Source organism: Ursus arctos, unplaced genomic scaffold (assembly GCF_023065955.2).
Source record: "Ursus arctos isolate Adak ecotype North America unplaced genomic scaffold, UrsArc2.0 scaffold_10, whole genome shotgun sequence".
Classification (NCBI taxonomy): Eukaryota; Metazoa; Chordata; class Mammalia; order Carnivora; family Ursidae; genus Ursus; species Ursus arctos.
Window position 1 is genome coordinate 78548668 of NW_026622764.1, and position 26465 is coordinate 78575132.

The following is a 26465-nucleotide window of genomic DNA, read 5'->3' on the forward strand; positions in this document are numbered from 1 at the left end:
TAATTTTCTATTTTATTCTGGACATTTTTGGTATCATATTATGAGACACTGCACCTTATTTAAATCTCGTGACTTAGCAGTTCTCCTTTGACACTGCTCTGGCAAAGACAGGGAGCACAGCCTAATTACTGCCAAGTGGGGTTAGAGTCCAGGCTTTCCACTGATGAAATGAAAGCTGTCACTTGAAGAGAAATAAGCACTAAACTTTTTTTTTTAATTATGTTCAATTAGCCAACATCATTAGTTTTTGGGGTAGTGTTCAATGATTCATTAGTTAAGTATAACACCCAGAAGCACTATACTTTCTTGATGCAACTACTATAGCTAAGAATACTGAGAATGAATCAGTGTACAGATGTTGAGATCATTCTGCATTATCGGGTCTTACAACTAAGCACTATGGGGAATACAAAAAAGTAATTGACATGGCCTTTCTCTTGAGGCTGAAGGTCTATTTGAATTATTACAAAATAATCTACAATGCTAGTTTATATAAAAGAAATTATTTCCAAATATTTTTAAATTATAAAGATAATTTAACCACTTTATGTGGTAAATAGAAAATAGAAAAAATTGTTTTGACTATAACAAAAACATTGTTTCTTTGATATATTTCATTTCAAATTTTTTAATACTTTTTTAAAAGATTTTATTTATTTATTTGACAAAGAGAGAGACAGCCAGCGAGAGAGGGAACACAGGCAGCGGGAGTGGGAGAGGAAGAAGCAGGCTTCCCACGGAGGAGCCTGATGTGGGGCTCAATCCGAGGACTCTGGAATCATGCCCTGAGCCAAAGGCAGACGCTTAACAACTGAGCCACCCAGGCGCCCCATCAAGGTTTTTTATGCTTTTAAAATGTTTTATAAAATGTTTTATAATCATGCACTGCATAAAATTCTCTATCCCACATTATATATTTTCTCTACTATTCAGTAACCTTTATAAATTATATTTTTAATTGCTGTCTAATTTTCCATTGAGCACATATAGCTTAATATGCTTAAACACTTTCCTAGTGTAGAACACAAATTATTTCCCTTTTTAAATTTCGCAAATAACACTTCAATGGACACGTCACATTACAGAATCTTTCCTTAGGTTAGACTCTCTCAAGTGAAACTACTCAGTCAGATTTTGAACCTTTTGATCACTCATTACACATGATTTTAACATTCATTGGTAGATCCTTCCTGAAACAACTCTTACTGTGGTGTTATAATGACAATTTTCTATTTCCCTTATTCATTAATTGTATTTTTCTCCTTTTTAAAATTTATTCAGTCATTTATTCATATCAGTATAGGCTTATGGATAATTATTCTCTTCTTTGGGTTATAATTCAATAATATGGTTATTTTGTTATTCAAATTATTCCAAAATGGGGAGAATTGGCTTAGTAATATTAAGTAATAGTTTATACTATATATTAAGTAATATTAAGTAATAAAATCAAAATAGATTTTGATTTTGATTTCTTTCATCGGTACTGATTAAAAAGCCATGCTAATGAAATATAGCATGTAACTCCTTATTCTATTTCCTTCATTTATACCTAGGGATATAATTTTTGGCTACTAATATAAATGCTATTTTTTAATTTCAAATTATAATTGCTCACCCTTAGGATATGAAAATGCAATTTATTTTGTTTCTTGACTTTGTTGTCTTGGAACCTATTAAAATCACCTCTTAGTTCTACAAGGGTAGGCCCTGAATCACCAAGGAAATGTTGAAAAGGAAAAACAAAGCTGGGGGCATCACAATGCCGGATTTCAAGCTGTACTACAAAGCTGTGATCACAAAGACATCATGGTACTGGCACAAAAACAGACACATAGACCAATGGGACAGAATAGAGAACACAGAAATGGACCCTCGGCTCTTCGGGAAACTAATCTTTGACAAAGCAGGAAAAAACATCCAGTGGGGAAAAAGGCAGTCTCTTCAATAAATGGTGCTGGGAAAATTGGACAGCTACATGCAAAAGAATGAAACTTGACCACTCTATCACACCATACACAAAGAAAAACTCCAATGGATGAAAGACCTCGATGTGAGACAGGAATCCATCAAAATCATAGAGGAGAGCATAGGCAGCAACCTCTACGACATCGGCCAAAGTAACATTTTTCATGACACATCTCCAAAGGCAAGAGAAACAAAAGAAAAAATGAACTTGTGGGACTTCGTCAAGATAAAAAGCTTCTGCACAGCCAAGGAAACAGTCAAAAAAACTAACAGGCAGCCCACGGAATGGGAGAAGATATTTGCAAATGATGCTACAGATAAAAGACTGGTATTCAAGATCTACAAAGAACTTCTCAAACTCAATACATGTGAAACAAATAAACAAATCATAAAATGGGCAGAAGATATGAACAGCCACTTTTCCAATGAAGACATACAAATGGCTAACAGACACATGAAAAAATGTTCAAAATCATTAGCCATCAGGGAAATTCAAATCAAAACCACACTGAGATACCACCTTACGCCAGTTAGAATGGCAAAAATTGACAAGGCAGGGAACAACAATTGTTGGAGAGGATGTGGAGAAAGGGGATCCCTCTTACACTGTTGGTGGGAATGCAAGTTGGTACAGCCGCTTTGGAAAACCGTGTGGAGGTCCCTTAAAAAGTTAAAACTTGAGGGGTGCCTGGGTGGCACAGTCATTTAGCGTCTGCCTTTGGCTCAGGGCGTGATCCCGGAGTCCTGCGATCGAGCCCCATGTCAGGCTCCTCTGCAGGGAGCCTGCTTCTTCCTCTCCCACTCCCCCTGCTTGTGTTCCCTCTGTTGCTGGCTGTCTCTCTCTCAAATAAGTAAATAAAATCTTTAAAAAAAAAAAGTTAAAAATTGAGCTACTCTATGATCCAGCAATTGCACTACTGGGTATTTACCCCAAAGATACAGATGTAGTGAAGAGAAGGGCCATGTGCACCCCAATGTTCATAGCAGCATTGTCCACAATAGCTAAATTGTGGAAGGAGCCAAGTTGCCCTTCAACAGACTACTGGATAAAGAAGATGTGGTTCATATATACAATGGAATATTACTCAGCCATCAGAAAGAACGATTACCCAACATTTGCAGCAACATGGACGGGTCTGTAGGAGATTATGCTAAGTGAAATAAGTCAAGCAGAGAAAGACAATTATCATATGGTTTCATTCATTTATGGAACATAAGAAATAGCAGGAAGATGGGTAGGAGAAGGAAGGGAAGAATGAAGGGGGGGTAAACAGAAGGGGGGAATGAACCACGAGAGACTATGGACTCTGGGAAACAAACTGAGGGCTTCAGAGGGGAGGAGGGTGGGGAATGGGATAGGCTGGTGATGGGTAGTAAGGAGGGTACATATTGCATGATGCACTGGGTGTTATACACAAATAATGAATCATGGAACACTACATCAAAAACTAAGGATATATTGTATGGTGACTAACATAACATAATAAAAAATTATTATTAAAAAAATAAAATAAAATGCAACATACAAAAAACATAACCTATAAAAATCAATTAATTGGGCTTCATCAAAATGAAAACTTTTTACTCTACAAATAAAAAATAATTGTTAATAAAATGAAAAGACAAGCCACAGACTTGAAGAAACTTTGCAAAAGATATATCAAACAAAAGACTTTATCTAGGATTTGTAAAGAAGTCTTGTAATTCAATAATAAGACTACAACCCAATTTTTTTAATGGACAAAAAACTGAAAATTGAGCTGCTATTTCTTCAAAGAAGATGTACAGATGGAAAAAAGCATATGAAAAGATGTTTAACATCATACGTCATTAGGGAAATGCAAATTAAGACCACAGTGAGATACCACTTCACACCCACTAGGATGGCTGAAATCAACAAAGCCTACTGTACCAGAGTGGGTGGTGGTGTGGAGCAGCTCACTGTCATATATTGCTGGGGGAGTGTAAAACGGAATGGAAGGGAAAGCTGTTTGCCATTTCTTAAGAAATTAAACATATAGCCCTTCCATATGATCCAATCATTTCATTCCTCAGTATTTACTCAAAAGAAATGAAAGCCCACATCCATACAAAGACTTGAACATGAATATTCATTCCAGTTTTATTTGCAGAGCCAAACCTGGGAGCAACTCAAATGTCTGTCAACAGATGAGTGGATAACCAAAGGTGCTATCTCTCTACAATGGAACACTACTTAGCAATAAAACAAATTATTGATACATGCAACGTAGACAACTCTCAAAATAATTGTGCTGAGTGAAAAAAGCCAAACAAAAAATACATACAGTATGATTCCATTTCATGGAATTCTAGAAAATGCAAATTAATCTGTAGTCGCAGAAAGCAGGTAAAGATCACCTGGGGATGGAGGAGGGTGGCCAGGGAGAGGTGAGAGGGGCATGAGAGGGGGCAAAAAAGCGTGAGGTAACTTTTGGGAGTAAGAGAAGTGTTCATTATCTAGATGGTGGTCATGGCTTCCCGGATGTATAGAAAAACTTTAATTGTACACTTCAATATGTATGGTTTATTTTATGTCAACTGTATCTCAAAAAAGTTGTAAAAAAACTAAATAGTCAAACAAAAGAAGAAGAAGCAGAAGCAGAAGCAGAAGAAGAAGAAGGGGGAGGAAGACAGAAATCCAGAGCCTTGGGTTTGGAAAAGCAGAAGTCACTAGAGGCTTTTTTTTTTTTAATTATATTATGTTAGTCGCCATACAGTACATCCCTGGTTTTTTATGTAAAGTTCGATGATTCACTGTTTGCGTATAACACCCAGTGCACCATGCAATACATGCCCCCCTTACTACCCATCACCGGTCTATCCCACTAGAGGCTTCTACCAGAGTGATTTGGGTGAGTGAGCAGCCAGCCAGCCAGACTACAGTGAGCAGAGTGACAGGAACTTCTGATTCTAGAATTATTGCTGATTATGTATTGCCCCAAATGCTCACTGCAACAAAAATACACAGAATCGAAGTGCAACATTCCTTTAAATATATGCTGTTAAGCAAACCATTGCTGAATCCATACACACAAAAAGAGAAATTCCCAGGAAAAAAAGGGGAAGCTCAAAAAGAATGAATTATGGCAGCAGATAGAAACCCAAGTATGCCAGTGATCACAATAAATGCTCACTGATTAATCTTTCTAGTTAAAACTGACTGAGAGGGGTGCCTGGGTGGCTCAGTCAGTTAAACGTCTGCTTTCGGCTCACGATCCTGGAGTCCTGGGATCCAGCCCAGCGTCAGGGTCCCTGCTCAGTGGGGAGTCTGCTTCTCCCTCTGCCCCTTCCCCTCTCATGCTCTCTCTCTCTCACTCTCACTCTCTTTCTCTCTCTCTGTCAAATAAATAAATAAAATCTTTAAAAATAATAAATAAATAAATAAATAAATAAATAAATAAATAAATAAATAAAAATAGACTGAACTACTGGATTTTGAAAGCCCAGCTATATGTTGTTTATGAAATACACCTAAGGGACATAGAGAGATTGAAAGTAAAGGAATGGAAAAACCCAAAGAAAGCTGGTCTAAGTCCATTAACATTAGAGAAGATAGCCTTGAAAGCAAAAATCTTGATTAGGGTTAAAGAAGGTTACTATGTAATAATAAAAAGAGCCACTCACCAGGAAGATGTACCATCATAAACTTGTTTATGCACATGCTAACATAATGCTGAAATATGTAAATTAAAAGATGACAGAGTTAAGAGTAGACTGACAAACATACTACCTTTGTGGTTATGTTAAATGTTAAAATCACCCTTCTCTTAATAGCAGATGAAAAACTGATCAAATTACTGAGGATTATTAGTATTAATGAGGATTTAGCAGTTAACAAGCTTGAGCTAATGAGCACTTATTAAACCCTGCATGAGCTTATTAGAAAATACACATTCTTTTCAAACACCCAGGGAACATCTCTGAAATAAAACCTGTATTATGCCATAAAGCCAGTTTCAACTAATTTCAAAGAATTGATATCATACAGACCATACTCTCTGATTACAATTAAATAGAAATCAGAAACAAAAAGATAAGTAAAACATACATTTAAATAAATCATGGGTCAATGACCAAATCATAATGGCAATTAGGGAAAAAATACAGGAGAAAGTCCAAACACCTTGTCCTAGTGTTCAAAGCTTCATATAGTTACAGAAACAAGACAATTAGGAAGTGTCAGGACTGTGAGAAAATAAAGAGAGCTTTTCTGCTTAAAAACATTCAAATCTGACCCACTACTCACTCCCACAAAAAAACTTCAACAAAAAGAATACTTTTGCTTCTAGATTTAACTCCTAGGCCATCCCTTCGGGGTGACCCTGGAATTATATGGAATCATGTTGAGAAATTATTTGAGGATTACTCCTGAGTCAAGTCAGGTAGAAAATATTCTCTCTCTCTCTCTCTCTCTTTGATAAGATTTATTTATGTATTTGACAGCGAGAGAGAGAGAGAGAGAGAGAGAGAGCGCACAAGCAGGGGGAGCAGCAGGCAGAGGAAGAGGAGAAGCAGATTCCCTACTGAGCAGAGAGCCCAACATGGGGTTTGATCCCAGGACCCTGGGATCGTGATCCAAGCCAAGGGCAGACACAACTGACTGAGCCACCCAGGTGTCCTGGAAATATTCTTTCTTCATAAGATTTAGAACTTAATATTCAATCAAATTCGTATTTCAGCATTTGTACACTTTAAGGAATTTTAAACCTGCTATTCCAGTGCTACTGCAGAGACTCCACCAATTTTGTAATCTAGAAAAGTTATTTTATATTTTTTCCCCAAAGTCGTTTATTTTCATTGAGACAGAGTGAGACCTCTTGCCAAAATAACCTGGAACTCAAAGAAAGGCCTGACTATCAGCAAGACCCAGCCAGGGAGTCCAGCTTCTTGGCGGCAGCCCATCCCCTTCCTGGCAGTGTTCTGGGGGGTGATGCTGAGTAGAAGTAGGGGCAGGAATGAGACCTCTGGCATTTGGGTTTAGTCATTGTCCACATCATTGGTCATTTGGAACTTGGGACTTTGGAATTCTCTGGGTCCGATGCCACTATGAGTCTGTAAAGTGATGTTGAGCTGTGGCAGTGCTGATTTACTAACGTAGTTGGTGAGAGGAGGGAACAGAGGCGCCCCAAAGGCAGCACTCACCGAGCAGGAGCGTGCTGCAGCCCTGTCAGTGGGCCTCTGTGCTTGCCAAGGCATGTTCACATCCACGTCTTGCTCATCCTGGCAGGGCTGTGGGTGGTGCCTGGCACCTGGGAGTTGGGTGACTGCACCCCTGTGTTCCTGTTGGGGACTCTGGGAAACCCTGGCTTCCTCACTGGATATCTCCTCCTGGATACCACACAGCAAGCACACAGCCCTCCTTTCCAAAAGGTTTTATTTTTAATGTTTCCTTTCCTATTCCCGACTCCTTCCTGCTTTGCAACAAATTTGAAACTATAGTTATCATTATTCCTGATGTTCTGCATCTGTCTTGTACCTTAAAAGCATGCTTTCACATGCCTTGGTGTTTGTCTGATTTTCTCCTCTCAGTTAAGGAGTAACTAAAAGCATTTACTTTGAGAAATCTCTTAATGACAAGTCCTGAGAAACCATGCTTAGGAAGGGCTGGTTGAGTAAATGGCTTCTGTACAAAGCTTATGAGGAGGAGCCTTAGCCAGGGCTCCACTCCTTATCTAAGGAGTCTCTGGGGAGTTTGTGATTGGAAGTTGGGTGCAGGGGCACCTGGGTGGCTGAACTGGTTAAGCATCTGCTTTCGGCTCAAGTCATGATCCCAGGATCCTGGGGTCAAGCCCCAGGCCGGGCTCTGTGCTCAGCAGGGAGAGTGCCTGGGACTCTCTCCCTCTCCCCCCATTCTCTCTCTCTTTCTGTAAAATAAATAATTTTTTAAAAAGAGATGCATAATGACAAAAGGAAAATTTGCAAATACTTGCACAGTTTTCTATTTTTCTTCCTATTCTCAAAACTGTCTTGGGAATTTATAATACCACAAAATGTGTTTGAAATTTGGTAACCCTTGTATGCTTTTTGACTCCAGCAAACCTAATTCAGAAAACACTTCTAACTGTAAGAGTGTTGACTTGAATCCAGTTGGTTACATAGGAACAAACGACACAAAGCAAACATATATTGTTTGTTCTTTCCTGCTGAGAACATTAGGCAGAGATATGCTTTTCACCATGACTCACACACCTATTTACACTTACTTCAACTGCACATGCTCATATGTCCTATTCTGACTTTTCATTAGGGTTGCTTTTAACTACGTGCTACATTTTCTCCCTACTGTTTGGGGCATATTTACCTCCCTTTCCCTAGGCACACATGGGGAACTAATGAGATGTTTCTGAACCTTCCTCCTTCTGACGAAGGCTGGTGCCGTGTAAACATGTGTGCAAATATCCTGAGGCCTTGTCTCTGACTCCTCTCTTCTTGCCCTTCCAGACTCCAGAGCCAGGTGCACACCTGCCAGGTGAAGACAAGATTGAAGATAAAGAGCTCTCCACTTCTCCTGCAGAACCAGAGGAACAGGGATGGAGCCAAGAAACAGACCACAATGATTTTGAGACACTGTCCCACCAGAGCGAAAGTCATTCAGACACAAAAACCGACCCCTTTGAAAGTGCTTCTGATGCAGAGTCCCTGCCTGGTGACCTCACAGGGGGAATCTGCCTTCCTCTAAGTGGTACGTCTGGGGACAGAGAAGGACAATGGGGATGCCCTGACATCCCAGCAACCAGAACACCTCATGAGCAGCATTCAACTCGTGTCCCTGGGCTTGACCCCAAGGAGGACCTAGACTTGTCCCTTGACCTCAAGGAGGAGCCTTACAAAAGTGGGTTTCAAGCCTTTGCTGCAGTTGCTGAAGAAGGGAAGACAGAACACCTCCGGGACAATGGCGTGGCCAGGCTAGAACTAGAGCCTTTGCTGGCAGGGTCTCACCACATAGACGGCTGCTCACAGGGTACCACAGGCAGCTACACTCTCCAGCCAGCAAAGGTGGTGACTGCACAAGACCTCAGGGGCTTCTCTATTTTTTCTCTTCAGAAGTCCAGGTCTGAGAGTTCTCTGGGCATCCCAGTGGTCTGGCCCTTCCTTCTCTGGTGCTGTGAACTACGCCAGAGCTGGCCACATATCCACAACAGGGCCAGGGGACCAGGGCTGCCTTACAGAGGTCCACTGCACAACGCAGCTCCTCTGGGAGCCAGGACAAAGAAGGGAAGTACCTTCGGCCCTGAAGAGAACACAGACTTGCTCTGTGCCCGGCCCTGCTCTGGTGCCCCTTGTCAGCTTCCTTTGGGGACATCTTGCCTCACGTATGCCAAGCTTCACCGGAGTGCCCCAGAAAACGTTAATGACAAGGACAGGACACCTCGAGAGCAGTACTGTCAGCACATGAGGACACTGACTAGGGCCCATTCCAGAGCAGTGTTTCCCTTAAGACACCCTGAGAACCCTCCAGGACACAACTTTGTGAAATCTGGGACTCATTCGAAGGAAGGGGCTGAAGCAGAACAAGATCCAAGAACACAAAACCCTCTTCACCCAGTTCCCACCCAACTGTCTCCTTTGCCTTCTGCTTCACAAAGGACGGCCCCTTACTTGCAGGACCAGTATAAACCCAGGGCTCCTAGCTGGAAAGGGGCCTTTCAGGACGCACCCTGTGAATATCTCTGGCTGGAAAACCAGTTGGGACAGGATTCTAGATCCTGCCCAGTCTCTTCATGCCTTACTGCAGAGTCTGTGAGCCTTAGCACAGAGGAAGTGCCAGTGCCCACAGAGTGCAAGTCAGAACACAGCCCAGAAAGCCTACAAGAGGAAGCCCAAGGCACTGGCCCTGCACCAGACAATGCTGATGTGAATGACAGACAAAAGCACCTTCAGGACATTTCTGTTGAGGCAGGAAACCTAACCAGTAATTACAGATCAAAGTACATTCTCAGTGAGAAAAGAAAGCCACCTGTTAGAGCCAAATTCCCACATCATTCTAGCAATAGCAGGTCGCAGGTGAGGAACAGAGACTGGATGGGTTGCTGTGAAGGGGGTGATTGTTCAGTCGCTCCAGAGACCACCCTGAAATCAAGTGCAACAAACACTTCAAAGGAAGTGGAAGACGTGATGGTTCTAGACCCCAACTGCACCAAAAGTGCCTTGCAGGAATTTTCGGAAACCACAGCAGCCACCGTGTCTCATTGCAGTGGTGGGGATGAGTGTGACCAGGGCCTGGAGAGTGGTGCACAGTCTTCTCCTGAGGGCCTGAACCTAGAGTCCAAAACAGACACCTCTAGGGGCAGGTGCACACTCATCATTATAGCTGTTGAGCAGAAAGGTCGGCAGGCCACCAGGAGGAAGGCGGCTCCTCTTCCAGAAACACAGTCTGAATTTCTGGAGAAAAGACCACGATCTCCCTGCAGTGCTGGAGCGACCCCCTGTGAATCTCCCAGGGCTGGGAAACCACAAAGTTGTGGCAATGAGTGTGAGCTGCCCATAGCCAGCAGACTGGGAGGTGAGGATGGGACTCTTTGGCAGGGGGCCCAAGCCTCAGAACTTGGGGTAGTTCTGCTCCCCCAAGCTGCCTCCCAAGAGAGGCCCCTGGGCAAAGAGACTTGTTCCCAGGAGCCCGCCCAGGGCAGGGTGAGCACAGGGGATGCTACAGAAACAAAACCGCCTGGGGCAGACAGGGAGCACGCTGCTAGGGTGCCCAGCCCTGGCCCTGAAGACAGACACAGGGCCCAGGGCCTTCGTCTCGTGGGGAGCCAAAGAGCACAGAGCCCCGAGGCCAGGAGAGGAGCTGGGGAAGCGGAGGCGGAGAAGGGCTCCAGCGCCCCTGCCTCTGCCAGCACCCAAGCTCTCCCACCGCCGGGCCCAACCCGCCGCCCCTGCAAGGCCTCACAGAAGTCTGGGAAGCACCTGATGTTTCCCAAGGTGACCTCCCTCAGGAACAGCAGGCCCTCGGTTGCCGAGACCCCAGGAGGGGATGCCCATGCGCAGGGCCCCGGGCATCTGCAGCCCACTGGCCCCACTGTAGCCAGTGCTCCTGCCCGGACCGTGGGTTCTTCGGACCTTGAAGAGCTGCGTGCAGACCCTGGGGGCCCTGCGACCTGCTGGCAGAGCCCAGTGGGCCAGGATGTGCCTCCTACACATCAAGTGGGCCCCAGTGCCTCTTGGAAGACCATCCCCCAGGGCACCGGGGGCGGGGCTGCAGGGCTGAGAGAAGGGGATGCTGTGGAGACACCAGGGGGCCTCAGGAGCAGAACACTGTCCGCAGAACGCTGTGACTCTAAGAGACTAAAAACTCCAGAGAAAAGGCTCAGGGCAAGGTTGGCCTTAGCTCATAAGACCTTTGCAAACTTCTTTGAGTCAAAAGTTTTAGAAAAAGAGAACACGGATGAATGTTCTCCGGGTTCTCTCAAGGGCGGGAAGGAGAAGAGCAGGCCCCGGCAGAGTTCCTGGCGTGCACTTCTGAAAAGCAAAGATGCAGAAGGCCCCAAAAGGCCCACCTTAGTGAATCTGGTTCCAGGACGGGAAATCTTGAATCCCCTCAGACCTTCTCCACCAAGGACCAACAGTCACTGTAAGGAGCAGGTAGAAGACAAGGAAAGCTGTGTTTTTGGAGGTCACTGGTCACCTCCACATTCCCCCACACCTTTGTCATCCAGCAGTTTGGTCTCTCCAGATAACAGGAGAAAAAGTGAGCCAACCATTAAATGCACAAGCCCCCAGGAAAGTGGTAGGTACCTAACTTCAGGTATCTTTCCTGAAAAGTCCTGGCTGATGTCACCCACCAGCTCTCGTACCCAGCAGGCTGGGATGAGCTGCACACTTTCCTCCAGTTCTGTCTGTTGCTTGGCATATGGAAGCCAAGGCGTGCCCTGTAAACCCATGAGTCCCAAGCCCCGGAGCCCCAGGCCTGGTGTTCATCGGGCAGATTTCTACTACCCTGGCAGGAGCAGTGCCATCTCCATGGTTTCTCTTGGAAGCTACATTGATGTGGATAACAGCTCAGAGGTTTCTGAAAGATCCAAGACCCCCAAGGCCCGGGCAAGCCTCCTGCTTTCTCTGCAGACACTAGACCAGGATGACCAGAAGGAAGAGAGTAGGAAAAGAGGCTGGCATGACCATGGCCTGAGCATAACACCTTCACTCAGGGACCTTCCTGGGAGTGAGGTAAGTTACCTGTGACTCGCACCAACCTGTTTATTTACCTCTAAATGCAAGAGGAGGGAACCACATGGGAAATTTTCCTAAGTGAGGGGAGAGGTGAAGCAGGAAGGCCAATCTGCCTTCCATGGAGACTGTACCATTTAACACTCCTAGAGTTCCCCAACCCTAATCAACATAGTGTGTGACCAACTTCTGGGAATTTGCCAAACTAACAAGTAGGAATTGGTATTTCCCTGTAATTTTGTGCTTCTGGGTTTTTTTTCCCCTTGTATAAATCCAGCTATTTGAATTACTTTTTCTATCAACCGCCTATTTTTCCATCAGGTGGTTGATGCAGGCTTTTCCTGTTAGCCTTCATCCTTCCCCACTGTGAAATTTTTTAAGAAAGAAATTTCCCTATGCTGTCTTCTAATATTTTTAATTTTTTTTTTTAATTTAGATCTGTTCTATTGAACTTATTGCAGTATAAAGAGATAGTTGTTGGTGCCTCTGAATTTCCTAGTAAAATAAAATGGCCTCTCCCTCAAAGCAGAGACCCAGAAGGAGGTAACATGGTGTTGAGGCAGGCACAAGAAAGGGTGTACAAGCCTGGGTTTTCTCATGAGTCACTGCCCTCAGAAGGAGGTAGCTTTTTGAAATTCCAGAAAGAATACCCTTGGGACTGTGAAAGAAAACCTTCCTGTGCCCTACCCACCCCTGCATCCGTGGGCCCCCGCCCCTCCACTTCTTGAGACAAACGGTATGGTGCCTCCCCTGTGCCCAGCACTGTGCTTGTGAAAGGGCCTCATCGGCGTTAGTCTCAGGCAGAGCTGGTGAGTTCAGCCCCAGCCGCACACCGCGCCCGGCTTCCTGGGGAGCCCGAGCCGGCTGTCTGGAGCCTGTGGTGCTGGGCTGGGTCCGTGCTCCCCCTGCTCCTGATGTCAGCCATCCAGGTTCTCCTGTGTGTCTCCTGTCTCAGAACACACACGTTTTCCCTGTGTTCATGTCTGGGCTGCTCTCCTGTCTTCCCACATGTTCCGATGCGCACGCGCGCTAGGCCTTCCCTCTCCTCCGGTAAGATGGGGAAGACGAAGAGGACGAGCAGCTAACATCGGTCACCCGCTTCATGCCGGCCCCTTCCTGGGCACCTCCGTTTGCTGAGGCCCAGCACATCTGCTGCTTCCCTTATACACCACCTGGACAGCCTGTGTGGGTCTTATCAAGAAGTGATGTGGTTGCAAAGTCCCCAGGAAAGGGCTGCGCCTGCAGTGGGTGTTTGGGTAAATGTTAGCTCCTGATGCTCTTTGCCTTTCACATCTTACCCAAGGAAAGGGAAGGCCTAGTGCGCGTGCACATGAGAACATGTAGGAAGGGGCGCCTGGGGGGCTCAGTCAGTTAATCATCTGTCTCCGGCTCAGGTCATGGTCCCAGGGTCCTGGGCTCGAGTCCGGCATCTGGCTCCCTGCTCAGCGGGGAGTCGGCTTCTCCCTTTGCCCCTCCCCCTGCTTGTGCTCTCTCTGTCTTTCTTTCTGAAATAAATAAATAAAATCTTTAAAAAAAAAAAAAAAAAAAGAACATGTAGGAAGACAAGAGAGCAGCAGATACCTGAATACAGGAATGGGAAGGGGAGAAAAGCTTTGAAGTTTGCTCTCTAGCTGAAGCCCTGAGCAATCATGGAACGTGAAACTCAACTTGCAGATACGAAGGCTCCCTCTTGTGGCTGCTCCTGGGAGAGCACGCAGTGACTGTAGGAGTAATTAGCAAGGAATTCAGTCAGTGTTCCCATTTCGTCCTTCGCCCTGCATTTCAGGAACACGGGTTCTTTTATTCCAATACCCTAAGACAACCATTCTTAATATTTTGTCAAATTTTCTTCCAGCTTATTTTCTGTAAGTATGTTTTATATATTTATCATGTTTGTGATAATGCCATCTATAGAGGCTTTAATTTTCTATGATTTTGCATCCTGTACTTTGTTTCTTTAAAGCTCTTTTAAGTTGAGAAATTCAGAGGTCATACAGAAAAGCAAAATGCACAAAGGTATATATATATATATATATATATATATATATATATATATATATATATATATATATATATAGTTGTAAAACAAAAACCAAGTAACCTCCACCCATTAAGAAACACCACACTACCCTGGCCCCTATCCCTTCCTGCTCAGAGTGCCCTCCCTTCTCTCTGACACTAACAACCTCCAGCCTTTATGGTATTCACTTCCTTGCCTTTTATTATAACTTCACTACTTAACTTTGCACCACCAAACCACATAGTTTATTTTTGCCTGTTTTTGAGCTTTATGTAAACAAAACCTTATGATGTCCTTTAAACCTATCCATTCTATTGTCTGCCTTCTTTTGCTCTGATTTTGTTAAGACTCATTCTGTGTATCTAATGTTCTTTCATTTTCGTTGTTATATAGAATTACTTTGAATCAGCATACCACACTGTGTTTATTAGTCGGCTGTTGCTAGACTTCGGGGCTTTCTCTGATTGCGTCTGTCCTGAACAGGGCTGCTGGGATCATTTGTGCCCAGGTGCCCACTGCACATATGCACAGGCATTTCTGCCAGTGCATCCGGAGGAATGAATTGGCTGGCTTACCGGGGGAGGCAGATCTTCAGCTTCACTAGATACTGTCAAACATTTTCCCAAAGTAATTGTGCCAATTTACACTCCTTCCTTGAGATTTCTTTTGCTCCATATTATCATTAACATTTGTTTGGTATTGTCAGTCTTGTTAATGTTAGCCATTCCGCTAGGTGGGTAGAGGTTGTCTCCTTCCGGTCTTAATTAGCATTTCCTCTACATCTATGCTTACATGCTTATATGGCAATTTGGATATCCTGTTTGGGGACATGACCTAATCTCTTGCCCGTTTGTGAGGTTGCCTTTTTCTTGCTGATGGTGTATATTCTGGATACAGCACCATTATTGATTAAATGTGCCACAAATATCATTTCCCACTCCATGGCTTGTCTTTTTCCTTCTGTAATGGTATTTTTGATGAACAGAAGTTCTTAATTTTCATGTTTTCAAGTATATCCACATTTTCTCTACCCCAAATTAAGGGGATTAATAGAATCCCCTGAAGAACTTTTAACAAAGATTTCATGGGTGGTTTTGTTTTGTTTTGTTTTTACTTTTAGATTTCTGAGATGCCTAAAACTGGATTTTGTTTTCTTTTGGTTGGTTTTCTGTCCTTGTGCCAGTTCAGTGTCTCATCACTGTAGCTGTGTAGGGATTGCTGCTGTCCAGCTGATCAGATCCTCCCACCTGTTTTCTTCTTCAATGTGATAAACACTTATGGAGGCCCAGCTATGTAACAGGCAATATCCTAGGTGCTATGGAAACAATGTGGAAGAATTTATAAAGATCTCTGTCCTCAGAGGAGGGGCAGGCATGGTGGGAATAAATAAATAATTGAGCAAATAAGATTATTTCAGATATTGAAGAGACTGTAAAAAACAAAAATGTAAATAAAAGATTGAAAAGGTTAATGGGATAGAGAGTTAGGGGGTGTGAGGGTAGGGCTCCCTTAGCTTGCAGATTTGGAGCCTAAGGAGTTGTGCCAAGCCTTGGGTGATAAAGAGACAGAAAAGGGGGCCTCTCAGGCCCAGCCCAATATTTCAGTGACATGGAAGACTCCCCTTGCTTACAGACTGCCGTACAATTGAGCCCTCCACAATGTCACCTCATACATGGGACAGGGCAGCATGTTTGTGTGATGGAAAACAAGAAGAGACAGTGTTTGGGTATGAAAGGTGCCACTTACATGTAGACATTTCTTCCCTTTTTAATTCAGGTTTAAGGGCAAAGAATCTATGATTCCAGGCAATCAAGCTCTGCGTCTTATCTTTAATCTAATCTGTGCACACGTGGGCTTGCACTCCTGGCTGAGGGGTTTAGGAAGAAAACCAAGATCAAGAGGGAGCAAGATGGGAAAGAACTGTGGATGGATGAGAGAAATGGGGAAAAGCTAGAAGTTTCAAACACCCATGCATGCTTGATTCCCACTCTGTTACTTTCTAAGCCTGAAACTTGCTGTAAGACTTCACTGGGACTCTGTTTCCTTATGTGTATGGGTCGGACAAGGTGATCTTTTAGGCCTCCGCTAGGTAGAATATCAGCTTTATGAATGAATGCTGGATAGTTTTCCTGACATCCCCCACAGTCTTCTCTGACTCTGAAAACAAGGATCCAAGATATGGCTTCTACTTAGAGATTTTAAATGGGGTGAAGGGGAGGGAATACATTGTGAACATTTTCTAACGTTTCTGATGGGAATGTAAAACAGTACAGCCACTCTGGAAAAAAAGGTCTGGCAATTTCTAATTAAACCAAACCTGGGTTTACATATGACCCAGCAATTGCCCTCGTGCACATTTATCTCAGGGAAATGAAACTTAGTTTATACATGAACCTACAAATAAATGTTCACAGCAGCTTTATTCATAATAGTCCTAAACTGGAAACAACCTAGATGTCCTTCTATAGACGAATGGTTAACAAATGGTTAACAAACTATGCTACATTCCTAAAAAATTGAACTATTGACACATGCAAAAACTTTGGTGGATTTCAAGGGAATTATACTGAGTGAAAAGAAAAGCCAGTAGCAAAAGGTTATGTACTGTAGGAATCCATTTATATAACATTCTTAAAATGAAAAAAAAGTATGGAGATGAAGAACAGATTGGCCATTGCCAGAGGTTGAGTGGAGGGCTGTAGGTGAGGTTATAAAAGGACAAAAGGATCCTCAGTGCTGACACTGTTCTGTATCTTGACTGTGGTGGTAGATTCCTGAACCTACGTTAAGTGATAAAACTACACAGAATTATTAGCCATCGGGGAAATTCAAATCAAAACCACATTGAGATACCACCTTACGCCAGTTAGAATGGCGAAAATTGACAAGGCAGGAAACAACAAATGTTGGAGAAGATGTGGAGAAAGGGGATCCCTCTTATATTGTTCGTGGGAATGTAAGTTGGTACAAACACTCTGGAAAACAGTGTGGAGGTCCCTTAAAAAGTTAAAAATTGAGCTACCCTATGATCCGGGAATTGCACTACTGGGTATTTACCCCAAAGATACAGACGTAGTAAAGAGAAGGGCCATATGCACCCCAATGTTCATAGCAGCAATGTCCACAATAGCTAAATCGTGGAAGGAGCCGAGATGCTCTTCAACAGATGACTGTATTAAGAAGATGTGGTCCATATATATTACTCACCCATCAAAAAGAGTGATTTTACATTTGCAGCAACATGGATGGGACTGGAGGAGATAATGCTAAGCGAAATAAGTCAAGCAGAGAAAGACAATTATCATATGGTTTCACTCATTTATGGGACATAAGAAATAGGAAGATAGGTAGGAGAAGAAAGGGAAGAATGAAGGGGGGGTAAACAGAAGGGGAATGAACCATGAGAGACTATGGACTCTGGGAAACAAACTGAGGGCTTCAGAGGGGAGGGGTTGGGGGATTGGGATAGGCTGGTGATGGGTAGTAAGGAGGGAACATATTGCATGGTGCACTGGGTGTAACACACAAGGAATGAATCATGGAACTTTACTTCAAAAACTAAGAATATACTGTATGGTGACTAACATAACATAATAAAAAATTATTATTAAAAAAAACTACACAGAACTAAATAAACACACACATACACACACACACTCACACACACATATAACTGCAAGGAAAAGTGGGAAATCTGAACAAGATCTGTGGGTTGTATCAATATCCTGGCTGTAATATTGTAACATTCTATCAGACATTACCACTCTGAGAATCTGAGTACAAAGTACACAGGATTTCTCTATACTATTTCTTACATCTGGGTGTGTATCTACAATTATATCAAAATTCAAAGTTTAATTGGAAGAAAACATTTATGTCATTAATTTAATGGCTGCATGGTATTCAGCTGTATATATGCATCATAATTCTCAACCCGTTCTCTATTGTTTTAAATAATTAGGTTGTTTACCACTTTTTAACATAAATAAGGCTCTTTTGAACATCATTGCAGATAAGCCTCTCAAAATGTTTTTTCTCCCTTTTTATCTCCTTTACTTGTTAAAATTATCAAAATGATATGTGCACATAGTTATAAAATCAAATATTACTTCGATAATGCTCTTCAAATGTTAACAAGCACGTAGAAATCACCTGGGCTCCATTGGCATGCAGGTTCTGATTTAGATGTTTGAGTGAGGCCTGATGTTTGCATTCTTTTTTTTTTATAATAATTTTTTATTATGTTATGTTAGTCACCATACAGTATATCTTTCGTTTTTGATGTAATGTTCCATGATTCATTACTTGCGTATAACACCCAGTGCACCATGCAATACGTGCCCTCCTTAACACTCATCACCGGCCTATCCCATTCCCCCACCCCCCATCCCTCTAAAGCCCTCAAGTTTGTTTCCCAGAGTCCATAGTCTCTCATGGTTCATTCCCCTTCTTCTTATTCCCCCTTCATTCATCCCTTTCTTCTCCTACCGTTCTTTCTGCTTCTTATGTTCCATAAATGAGTGAAACCATATAATTGTCTTTCTCTGCTTGACTTATTTTGCTTAGCATTATCTCCTCCAGTCCCGTCCATGTTGCTGCAAATGTTGTAAAATCACTCTTTTTGATGGCTGAGTAATATTCCATTGTATATACAGACCACATTTTCTTAATCCAGTCATCTGTTGAAGGGCATCTCGGCTCCTTCCACAATTTGGCTATTGTGGACATTGCTGCTATGAACATTGGGGGGCATATGGCCCTTCTCTTCACTATGTCTGTATCTTAGGGGTAAATACTCAGTAGTGCAATTCCTGGATCATAGGGTAGCTCAATTTTTAACTTTTTAAAGGACCTCCACACTGTTTTCCAAAGTGGCTGTACCAACTTGGATTCCCACCAACAGTGTAAGAGGGATCCCCTTTCTCCACATCTTCTCCAACATTTGTTGTTTCCTGCCTTGTCAATTTTTGCCATTCTAACTGGCATAAGGTGGTATCTCAAAGCGGTTTTGATTTGAATTTCCCTGATGGCTAATGATTTTGAACATTTTTTCATGTGTCTGTTAGCCATTTGTATATCTTCATTGGAAAAGCGTCTGTTCATTTCTTCTGCCCATTTTTTGATTTGTTTATTTGTTTCATGTGTATTGAGTTTGAGAAATTCTTTGTAGATCTTGAATACCAGTCTTTTATCTGCAGTGTCATTTGCAAATATCTTCTCCCATTCCGTGGGCTGCCTCTTAGTTTTTTTGACTGTTTCCTTTGCTGTGCAGAAGCTTTTTATCTTGATGAAGTCCCACAAGTTCATTTTTTCTTTTGTTTCTCTTGCCTTTGGAGATGTGTCATGAAAAAAGTTGCTGTGGCCCAATGTCAAAGAGGTTGCTTCCTATGTTCTCCTCTAGGATTTTGATGGATTCCTGTCTCACATTGAGGTCTTTCATCCATTGGAGTTTATCTTTGTGTATGGTGTGAGAGAGTGGTCAAGTTTCATTCTTTTGCATGTAGCTGTACAATTTTCCCAGCACCATTTATTGAAGAGACTGTCTTTTTTCCACTGGATGTTTTTTCCTGCTTTGCCAATGATTAGTTGCCCAAAGAGCCAAGGGTCCATTTCTGGGATCTCTATTCTGTTCCATTGGTCTGTGTGTCTGTTTTTGTGCCAGTACCATGCTGTCTTTATGATCACAGCTTTGTAGTACAGCTTGAAATCCGGCAATGTGATGCGCCCACCTTTGTTTTTCCTTTTCAACAATTCCTTGGTGATTCGGGGCCTTTTCTGGTTCCACACAAATTTAAGGGCTGTTTGTTCCAGTTCTTTGAAAAATGTCATTGGTATTTTGATCGGAATGGCATTGAAAGTGTAGATTGCTCTGGGTAGCATAGACACTTTAACTATGTTTATTCTTCCAATCCATGAGCACAGAATATTTTTCCATCTTTTTGTGTCTTCTTCAATGTCTTTCAAGAGTGCTCTATAGTTTCTAGAATATAGATCCTTTATGTCTCTGGTTAAGTTAATTCCAAGGTAACGTATGGTTTTTGGTGCTAGTGTAAATGGAATGGATTCCCTAATTTCTCTTTCTTCAGTCTCATTGTTTGTGTATAGAAAGGCAACTGATTTCTGAGCATTATTTTGTATCCCACCACATTACTGAGTTGCTCTATAAATTCTAGTATTTGGGGGTGGAGTCTTTTGGGTTTTCCATATAGAGTATCATGTCATCTGCGAAGAGAGACAGTTTGACTTCTTCTTTGCCGATTTGGATACCTTTTACCCTTTTTGTTGCCTGATTGCTGTTGCAAGGACTTCTAGTACTATGTTGAATAATAATGGCGAGAGTGGGCATCCTTGTCGTGTTCCTGATCTTAAGGGAAAGGCTTCTAGCTTTTCCCCATTGAGAATGCTATTTGCTCTAGGCTTTTCATAGATGGCTTTTATGAGATTGAGGAATGTACCCTCTATCCCTACACTCTGAAGGATGCTGTATTTTCTCAAATGCTTTTTCTGCTCTATTGAGAGGATCATCTGGTTCTTGACTCTTTTCTTGTTGATATGATCTATCACACCGATCAATTAGCGAATGTTGAACCACCCTTGCATCCTAGGGATGAATCCCACTTGGTCTTGATGGATAATCCTTTTCATGTACTGTTGGATCCTATTAGCTAGGATCTTGTTGAGAATTTTGGTGTCCATATTCATCAGGCATATCGGTCTGTAATTCTCCTTTTTGATGGGGTCTTTGCCTGGTTTGGGGATCAAGGTAATACTGGCGTCATAGAAAGTTTGGTAGTTTTCCTTCTGTTTCTATTTTTGGGAATGGCTTCAGGAGAATAGGTATTATTTCTTCTTTGAATGTTTGGTAGAATTCCCCGGGGCATCCATCAGGCCCTGGAGTCTTGTTTTTTGTTTTTTTTTTTTTGGAGGTTTTTGATCACTGCTTCAATCTCTTCATAATTATATACCACATCTTCTTAATCCATTCATCCTTTGAATGACACCTAGGTTGTTTTCATATCTTGACTATTATGAATAATGCTGTAGTAAACATGTCAGTGAAAATATCTCTTCAATATCCTATTTCCATATCCTTTGGATATATACCCAAAAGTGGGAGTGCTGGATAATATGGTGGTTCTGGTTTAAATTTTCTGAGGAACCTTCATACTGTTTTCCATAGTAGTCGCACCAATTTACATTCCCACTAACAGACAGTGCATAGTGTTCCCTTTTCCCCACATCCTCACCAATACTTGTTATCTTCTTGATGATAGCCATTCTAACAGGTAATATCTCATTGTCGTTTTGATTTACATTTCCCTAAGCATTATTTCATGTACTTGTTAGCCACTTGTATGTCTTCTTTGAAAAATGTGTTCTTTCAATTCTGCCCATTTTTTAAAATTGTATTGTTTGTTTCTTTTTTTATTGAGTTGTAGGAGTTCTTTATATATTTTAGATATTAACCCCTTATCCAATAAATGGTTTGTAAATAGTCTCTGCCATTTTGTATGTTGTCTTCCCATTTAGTTGTTTCTTTTGCTGTGCAAAGGCTTTGTAGTTTGATACGGTCTCACTTGTTGACTTCTGCTTTTATTGCTTGTGCTTTTGGTGTCATATCCAAAAAAATCATTGCTGACACCAGTGCTGAGGAGGCTCTTCTAGGAGTTTTACTGTATCGGGCCTTCTGTTTACATGTTTAATCCATTTCAAGTTAATTTTGTGAGTGGTGTAAGATGGAGTACAATTTCATTTTTCTGCATGTGGCTGTCCAGTTGTCCAACACCATTTATTTAAGAGACTGTCCTTTCCCCACTAGATGTTCTTGGCTGCCTTGTCAAACATTAATTGACCATATAGGTGTGGGGCTATTTGTGGACTCTCTATTCTGTTCCATTGATCTGTGTGTCTGTTTTTGTGCCAGGGCCATCCTGTTATGACTATGGCTTTGTACTATAATTTGAAATCAGGAAGTATGATCCCTCCAACTTTGTTCTTTCTCAGGATAGTTTAGGCTATTGGGGTTCTGTGGTTCAATACAAATTTTGGAATTGTTTTTTCTATTTCTGTGAAGAATGCCATTGGAATTTTAAAAAGGAGTGTATTGAATCTGTAGGTGGCTTTGGGTATTACAGACATGTTCGCAATATTAACTATTCTGATCCATGAACAAGAACTATCTTTCCATTTATTTGTGTCATCTTTAATTTCTTTCATCAATGTCTTATAGTTTTCATTGAGCAGATATTTCACTTCCTTGGTTAAATTCATCCCTACATATTTTATTGTTTTTGATACTATTGTGAATGAGATAGTTTTATTTCTTAGTCAGATGTTTCATTGTAAGTGTAGAGAAATGCAGCTGATTTCTAGGTGTTGCTTTTATGTCCTGCAACTTTATTGAAGTTGTGAGTAGTTCCAACAGTTTTTTACATGAGTCTTGGGGGTTTTGTGTATATAAGATGTCACCTGCAAATACTTATGGTTTTATTTCCTCTTTTCCTATTTAGATGCCTTATTTCTTTTCTTGCCTAATTGCTCTGGTTAGAACTTCAATATTATATTAAATAAAAGTAGGGAGACTAGACATCCTTGTCTTATTCCTGATCTTATTCCTGATTTCAGTTTTTCACTATTAAATATGATGTTAGTTGTGGGCTTGTCATATATAACCTTTATTATGTTGAGGTACATTCCCTCTGTACCTACTTTGTTGAGAATTATTTCATTCTTGGGATGCCATTCTTGGGTAGCTCAGTCAGTTAAGCATCTGCTTTCGGCTCAGGTCATGATCTCAGAGTCCTGGGTTTGAGTCCTGCTGAGCAAGGACCCTGCTTTTCCCTCTGCCTGCTGCTCCCCCTGCTTGGGTGTGCTCTCGCTCTGACAAATAAATAAAATATTTTTAAAAAAAGAATTATTTTATTCTTTAAAAAAATTACCCTGTGGACTTCTCATTTTATTCGTGTATTGTTTTCTTGATATCCTTTTTTTTTTTCTTTCAAAGAGAATGCAAGGACATGAACTGGGGGGGGGATAGGGGCAGAGGGAAAGGGAGAGAGAGAATCTTAAGTAAGCTCCATGCTCAGCATGAAGCCCAACACAGGGCTAGATCTCACAAGCCTCAGATCATGACCCTGAGATCATGACCTGAGTTGAAACAAGAGTCAGACACATAACTGACAGAGCCACATAGGTGCCCCCCTTTTCTTAATATCTTTGAATTGTCTTTCTGTGTTTCCTTGTAGCTCACTGAGTTTCCTTAAAAGTTATTTTAAATCTTTACCAGGAAAATTACAGACTTCCATGACTTTGGGGTAGATTATGGAATATTACTATGATCCTTGGGATTGGTTTTTTTTTTTTTTCCTTTAATTTCCATGTTCCTTGAAGTTTTTCATTGCTATCTTCACATGTGAAGTTGCAGTCACCTCCTCCAGTACGTACTTACTGCTTTCAGGATAGAAATACCTGCTGTCAGCTCTGCTAGTAATTCTGAGGATTCCTCAGTCTTCTATTGATACTCCTGTTCCACGCTTCTTATTCCCTCTTCTGGCACATTTCTTAAGTTTATATGCCTTTTACTGATCTTGCAAAGCATCAGGCTTTGCAGTCCCCCTTTTGTTTTCCAAAAGGTGGTGCTAAAACTCAGGCTGTGTTCTGTCCCTTGCCTACAGATTGGTCTGGCTTTCCACATGTGTTCACTAGCCACATTTCATCCTTTTTGTTTCAACCAACCTGCATCATTATATTTGAAATGAGTTTCTTACAGCCAACATATACTTGATGGTGTTTTTTAATCCACTTTGCCCTTCTCTGTCTTTAATTGGTCTTTTAACCATATACTATTGACTGTTCATATTTAAAGTAATTCTTAAGGCTTAAGTCTGCCTTTTTATTTTTTCTCTTTTCTGTTTATTGTTTCTGTGTTCTTTTTCCCTCAGTCCTGTGGGTTACTTGAATATTTTTGAGAATTCCATTTTTATGTATCCATAGCATATTTCAATCTCTTTTTATAAATTTTTAGTGGTTGTCTAGGTATTACATTGTATATATACAACTTAACAAGGTTGACTGGTATGGACATTTTACCAGTTCAAGTAATGTTTATAATATAATTATCTTAAATATGTCCCCTAACTACATTGAGAATCACATCAGGTAATGTTATAATTTTGTTCCAAACATCAAAACATAATTTAGAAATCTCAAGAGGAGAAGGAATGTGTTATATTTACCCATATTTTTACCCTTCACATTGTTCTTTTTCTTTCCTGATGTTTGTTGCAAGATTCTTACTTTTATCATCTGTTTCAATACTTTAGCTATTTTTTTAATTGAAGGATAGCTGATATACAATATTATATTAATTTCAGGTGGACAACATAGTGATTTGACAACTACATACATTATGAAATTCTCACCACAATAAGTGTAGTTACCATCCGTCACCATAAAAAATTGTTACAATATTATTGATTATATCCCCTATACTGTACTTTTTATCCTCAGGATTTATTTATTTTATAACTGGAAGTTTATACCTCTTAATCCCTTTCACCTATTTTACTTATTCCCCCACCCTTCTCTTCTTTGGCAACCACTAGTTCTCTGTATTTATGAGTCTGTTACTAGTTTTTGTTTGTTTGTTATTTGTTTTGTTTCTTAAATTCCACAAATATATGTGATATTATATGACATTTCTCTTTGTCTGACTTATTTCACTTACCATAACACTCTCGAGGTCCATCAATGTTGTCACAAATTGCAAGATTTCATTTTTTTTAAGGTTGAGTAATATTCTGTTGTGTATATATTACCACATCTTCTTTAACATTCGTCTATGGATGACACTGGGGCTGCTTCTATATCTTGGCTATTGTAAATAATACTTCAATAAACAGAGGGGAGAATATATCATTCCAAATTAGTGTTTTCATTTTCTTCAGGTTAATACTCAGAAGTAGAATTACTGGATCAAAGGGTAGTTCTATTTTTAATTTTTTTCTCATTCAGTAAACACTTTTTTTATTATGTTTAATTAGCCAACATATAGTACATCATTAGTTTTTGACGTAGTGTTCAGCAATTCATTGTTTGCATATAACACCCAGTGCTCATCACATCATATGCTCTCCTTAATACCCATCACCTGATTACCCCATCTCCCTAATCCCCTCCCTTCTGTAACCCTCAGTTTGTTTCCCAGAGTCAGAAATGGACCCTCAAATCTATGGTCAACTAATCTTTGACAAAGCAGGAAAGAATATCCAATGGAAAAAAATGGTGCTGGGAAAATTGGACAGCCGCATGCAGAAGAATGAAACTGGACCTTTCTCTTACGCTATACACAAAGATAAACTCAAAATGGATGAAAGCCCCAAATGTGAGACAGGAATCCATCAAAGCCCTAGAGGAGAACAATAACCTCTCTGACATTGGCCACAACAGCTTCTTGCAAGACACGTCTCTAAAGGCAAGGGAAACAAAAGCAAAAATGAACTATTGGGACTTCATCAAGATAAAAAGCTTCTGCACAGCAAAGGAAACAGTCAACAAAACTAAAAGGCCACCCATTGAAGGGGAGAAGATATTTGCAAATGACATAACAGATAAAGGGCTAGTATTCAACATCTATAAAGAACTTATCAAACTCAACACCCAAAATACAACAAATCCAGTCAAGAAATGTGCAGAAGACATGAACAGACCCTTCTCCAAAGAAGACATACAAATGGCTAACAGACTCATGGAAAAATGCTCCACCTCACTAGCCATCAGGGAAATACAAATCAAAACCACAATAAGATAGCACCGCACACACATTAGAATGGCTAACAGTGAATCATGGAACACTACATCAAAAACTAATGATATACTGTATGGTGACTAATATAACATAATAAAATTTTTTTTAAATGGCTAAAATTAATGAGACAGGGAACAACAAATATTGGTGGGGATGTGGAGAAAAGGGAACCGTCTTACACTGTTGGTGGGAATGCAAGCTGGTACAGCCACTTCAGAAAACAGTGTGGAGGTACCTCAAGATGTTAAAAATAGAGCTACCCTATGACCCAGTAATTACACTACTGGGTATTTACCCCAAAGATACAGACATAGTGAAAAGAAGAGCCACATGCACCCCAATGTTCATAGCAGCAATGTCCACAATAGCCAAACTGTGGAAGGATTTGAGATGCCCTTCAACAGACAAATGGATAAAGAAGATGTGGTCCATAACTACAATGGACTATTACTCAGCCATCAGAAAGGATGAATACCCACAATTTGC

At 41.2% G+C, this 26465-nt stretch overlaps 1 protein-coding gene across 2 annotated transcripts in view; it reads left to right on the forward strand.

Moving 5' to 3' along the window:
• ARHGEF4 (Rho guanine nucleotide exchange factor 4) overlaps positions 1-26465 on the forward strand; it is a 256867-nt gene that overhangs the window by 89695 nt on the left and 140707 nt on the right. For both annotated transcript variants that reach the window (XM_048215563.2, XM_057309915.1), the window contains exon 2: positions 8431-12153. In XM_048215563.2, the coding sequence (XP_048071520.1) occupies positions 8431-12153 (3723 nt within the window). The remainder of the gene's footprint in view (positions 1-8430; positions 12154-26465) is intronic.